Below are 3,959 nucleotides of genomic sequence, written 5' to 3'. Positions count from 1 at the left end.
CTATGAAGTCGGCCAGGAATTGTGCTTTTATTGCTGTCCTGGGCTCATAGGTAATATCGAACTCTGAGAGCTCGACCGACCATTTTATCAATCTTCCTGAGACTTCGGGTCTTGTCAGAATTTGCCGTAGAGGTTGGCTTGTTTTTACTACAATTTTGTTGCTTTGGAAGTAGTGCCTTAACCTCCTAGATGTGACCACCAATGCATAAGCTAATTTTTCCATTGGTAAGTATATTAGCTTTGTGTTTTGCAACGTCTTGCTGACGAAGTACCCCGGATCTTCTCTTCCACCTGTTTCTATAACCAATGCCGAGCTTATAGTGTTAGAGGTAACGGATAAATATATTAATAAAGGCTTACCTAGGCTTGGTTTCTGTAATACTGGTGGGCAGGACAATATTGTTTTGAGTTTTTGAACAGTTGTCTCGCATTCAGTGTTCCAATTGAACTTATGTTGTTTCTTGAGTATGCTGAAAAAATGTTGTGAGTGTGTTGAAATTGATGGGAGGAAACAAGATAGGGCGGCTAGTCTGCCGTTTAATTGTTGCACCTCTTTCATCGTGTGAGTGCTTCGCATCTTTATTACCGCGTCACACTTCTCTGGATTTGCTTCTATACCTCTAGACGTCAGCATAAAGCCCAGGAATTTGCCGCCTTTTACCTCGAATGCACACTTCTCGGGATTGAGTCGCATGTTATGTTTCCTTACTTGCTCGAAGATCTCTTCTAGGTCGGCTCTGTGGTCTTGATATTGCTTTGTTTTTACTACCATATCGTCGACGTATACCTCCAAGTTCTTTCCGATTTGTCTTCCAAAGACTTTATCTATTAATCGCTGGTAAGTGGCACCTGCATTCTTAAGTCTAAAAGGCATAACCTTATAACAATAATTCTCTAATTCAGTAATGAATGTTATTTTGTAATGGTCTTTAGAGTGCATTAGAATTTGATTATACCCTGAGTATGCATCTAAAAAGCTTAAAACATTGTATCCGGATGCATTATCTACTAATTTGTCAATGCAGGGGAAGGGGTATGCATCTTTGGGACATGCTTTATTTAAATTGGTAAAGTCTACACACATTCGCCATTTACCTGAGGCTTTCCTTACCATAACTACTTTGGAGAGCCAGGTTGTGAAACATAGCTCTTTTATGAATCCAGCCTTTAGGAGTTTCTATGTTTTTTCTAGGCATGTCGACCTCTTTTCATTGCCCAGGTTTCTTTTCTATTGTGCTATAGGTTGGATCTTTGGATCGATTTGTAGCCTGTGGCATATGAAGTTTGGATCAATGCCTGGCACGTCTGCCGGGGTCCATGCAAAGAGGTCAGCATTTCTTCGAAGTATGTTGATAATGTGTTGTTTGATTCCTGCGGGGAGTGAACAACTTATGTAAGTAACATGACTATCATTGGTGTCCAAAATTACCTTCTCGAGATCATCTGTTGGTGATGGCCTGTTCTGTGGGTCGTCTCGGGGATCCAGGTCGGCTGTTCCTGAGATGTTTGATACGCGGGAAGTCTCTTTTTGGTGCTCGATTCTTGAGTTGTTTTCTGATTTGATTTTAAGCTCTCGTTATAGCATCGCCTAGCTTCTATTTGGTTGGAGTACACGGTCGCTGTTCTATCGTTATTTGCTTGAAATTTGACACACAAGTGAACAGTGGATACGATAGCATAAAAGGAATTTAAAGACGGTCTACCCAGGATTATGTTGTATGGGCTGGGGCAGTCAACCACTAGGAACTGCACATATTTTGTTTTGCATAGGGGATGCTCTCCTATTGTTATTTTTAACCATATGCTTCCCAGGATAGAAACTCGTTCCCCTGAGAAGCCAACCAACTCTTCTGAGGAGGGTTGCATCACATTTGTGCTGAGTTTCATTTTCTGGAAGGTGAAGTAAAAGAAGACATTCGCGCTGCTACCAGGATCAAGTAACACTTTCCTAACGAGAAGATCTCCTGCTTGGATTGCATCACCACTGGATCGTCAAGGTTGGTAGTTGACGCTTGGTAATCAGTTTGTTCGAATGTTATGGTAGGTAAAGCTAGTGGATGCGTGGTTGTTTCCTCCGTCCTCTGGACCGCTAACATGGTTCTATAACTTCGTTTTCTTGCCGAGTTTGTATGTCCACCTCTTGCAAATCCTCCCGAAATGCAGTTTATAACTCCCATTATTGGTGGTGGCTGAGACTTGGTATTTTCTGTAGTATTCGGATTTTGTTCTGGTTAGAGGTCAGTAATGTTCCGTCGAGTGTGTTGTCTTCGGCTGCCTATATACTTGTCCAGGTGGCCTTGTTTGGCCAACCTTACTAGAAGGTCTTTGGCGATCACGCACTCGTCGGTTGTGTGGCGAACTTTTGATATAAGGTGCAGTGTTTCGATTTGTCGACGTATCTCTGGTCTTGATACAAGCCTGCTCTGCTAGGTGGCTTGGTGATTTTCGCATTTAATATCTCCTTGATGATGTGTTCTCTCCTTGTATTGAACTGGGTATAGGCATCATATTTCGGTGTCAACTTGAAGAACTTCTTATTGTCCTTGTGACTCAATGTCTTGGGGTGTTTTTCCTCTTCTTGCCGAGGTTGTGGTTTGTCAGTTCGCCGAGCTTCTCTAAGCTCTTTGATTTCCATCTGTCTAGTTGCCCTTTCACGAAATTCTTCTAACGTTCTGAGTTTGGTTATGGCTATTGTCTCCTGGAATTTTCCTGGTCTAAGGCCGCTCTTCAGTGCGTGGAGATACACCTTGGAGTCGAGATCTGGGATCTCCATGGTCGCCTTGGCGAACCTTGTCATGTAGTCCTTCAGACTTTCATGTTGACCCTGTTTAATGGTGCTGAGGTAATCCGACCCGTGCACATATATTCTTGAAGCTGCGAAATAGTCAATAAAGGATCTTGCCAAATCTTCAAAGCAAGAGATGGAACCTACAGGAATCTTAGAAAACCAAAGTAAAGCGGCACCATCTAAATAAGTTGGAAAAGATCTACAGAGTACAGGGTCAGATGCACCGTTAAAGAACATCATAGATTGAATCTTTATGATGTGTACGCGTGGGTCGCCGAATCCTTCGTATGGTTTGAGCCCGGTGGGGAGCACGAAATTCTTTGGCATCTGAACACTCATGACACTTTCCGAGAAGGAGTTATCGAGTGTAAGCTTCATCTTTGGCGGAGTAATCTCTATTGGCTCTGTTTCTCGAGCATGAGTACTACTCCCTCCAAGATTCTTGGACGATTGTTCGGCTATTTTTCGAACCTCGGCATGAAGATCTGCCATTATTGTCCTCAGTTCAACAGTTGTGGGAGGTTGGATTCCGTTGTCTGCCATGTGTGGTGATCTTGAAAGAAAAATGGCAGAAGGGGATAATCTGGGTCGAACAAGTCGGGCCCCACGGTGGTCGCCAAATGTTCTTACAAAGGATACTCTTCCAAGCTATAGCTCGGACGTGCACTTCCTCTACAAATATCCACTGGCTTGGGAAGTTATCCTCGGAACTGAGATGGGCTTGGCGTGGAACCTGCAAAAGAGACTCTGACGCTCAAGTTAGTGATTTTTCTTAAGAGAGAGTAAATAAAGATGAGAACAATAAATTAGTGCCAGGATCTATATTTTCTCAACCCTTATGGAGTGGTATCTCTCTCTATGTTTTCTGACCCCGAGGAGGGTTAGATGTTGCGTTTTATGCTGAGCTGGTAGCCAGATTTTTAGGGGAGCTCTGATGTAGTTTGTTGAGGTGAGAATCTCGGTTGTTAGTGATATCCCGAAGATTCTTTTGCTGTTAGGTAATGCTCGGTCAATGCTACTGAAGCCGAGGTTGTTGGTATGGATCAGATTCGAATTCCACCTTGTACATATAGAAACTCGTTAACTAGTGGCTGATCCTTTAATAAAACTCAGATCTGCGACGGATTAATTCTTTACCTATCGAGTTAGAGAATACTGTGAACCTAAAAAA

General features: G+C 42.9%; 1 protein-coding gene across 1 annotated transcript; it reads right to left on the bottom strand.

Moving 5' to 3' along the window:
• Positions 2,333 to 3,331, bottom strand: LOC107607923. The gene has a single exon (XM_016309817.1). It carries the CDS (start codon positions 3,329 to 3,331, stop codon positions 2,333 to 2,335), a length of 999 nt encoding a protein of 332 aa, XP_016165303.1.

This window comes from Arachis ipaensis, chromosome B07 (genome assembly GCF_000816755.2).
Source record: "Arachis ipaensis cultivar K30076 chromosome B07, Araip1.1, whole genome shotgun sequence".
NCBI classification, from domain to species: domain Eukaryota; kingdom Viridiplantae; phylum Streptophyta; class Magnoliopsida; order Fabales; family Fabaceae; genus Arachis; species Arachis ipaensis.
The sequence above is the reverse complement of the archived record's forward strand: the minus strand, read 5'-3'. Positions and strand labels throughout refer to the sequence as shown.

What these genes read in the sequence shown, in the direction of transcription:
- LOC107607923 (XM_016309817.1), bottom strand. Translation starts at nt 3,331, where the DNA reads ATGGCAGACAACGGAATCCAACCTCCCACAACTGTTGAACTGAGGACA.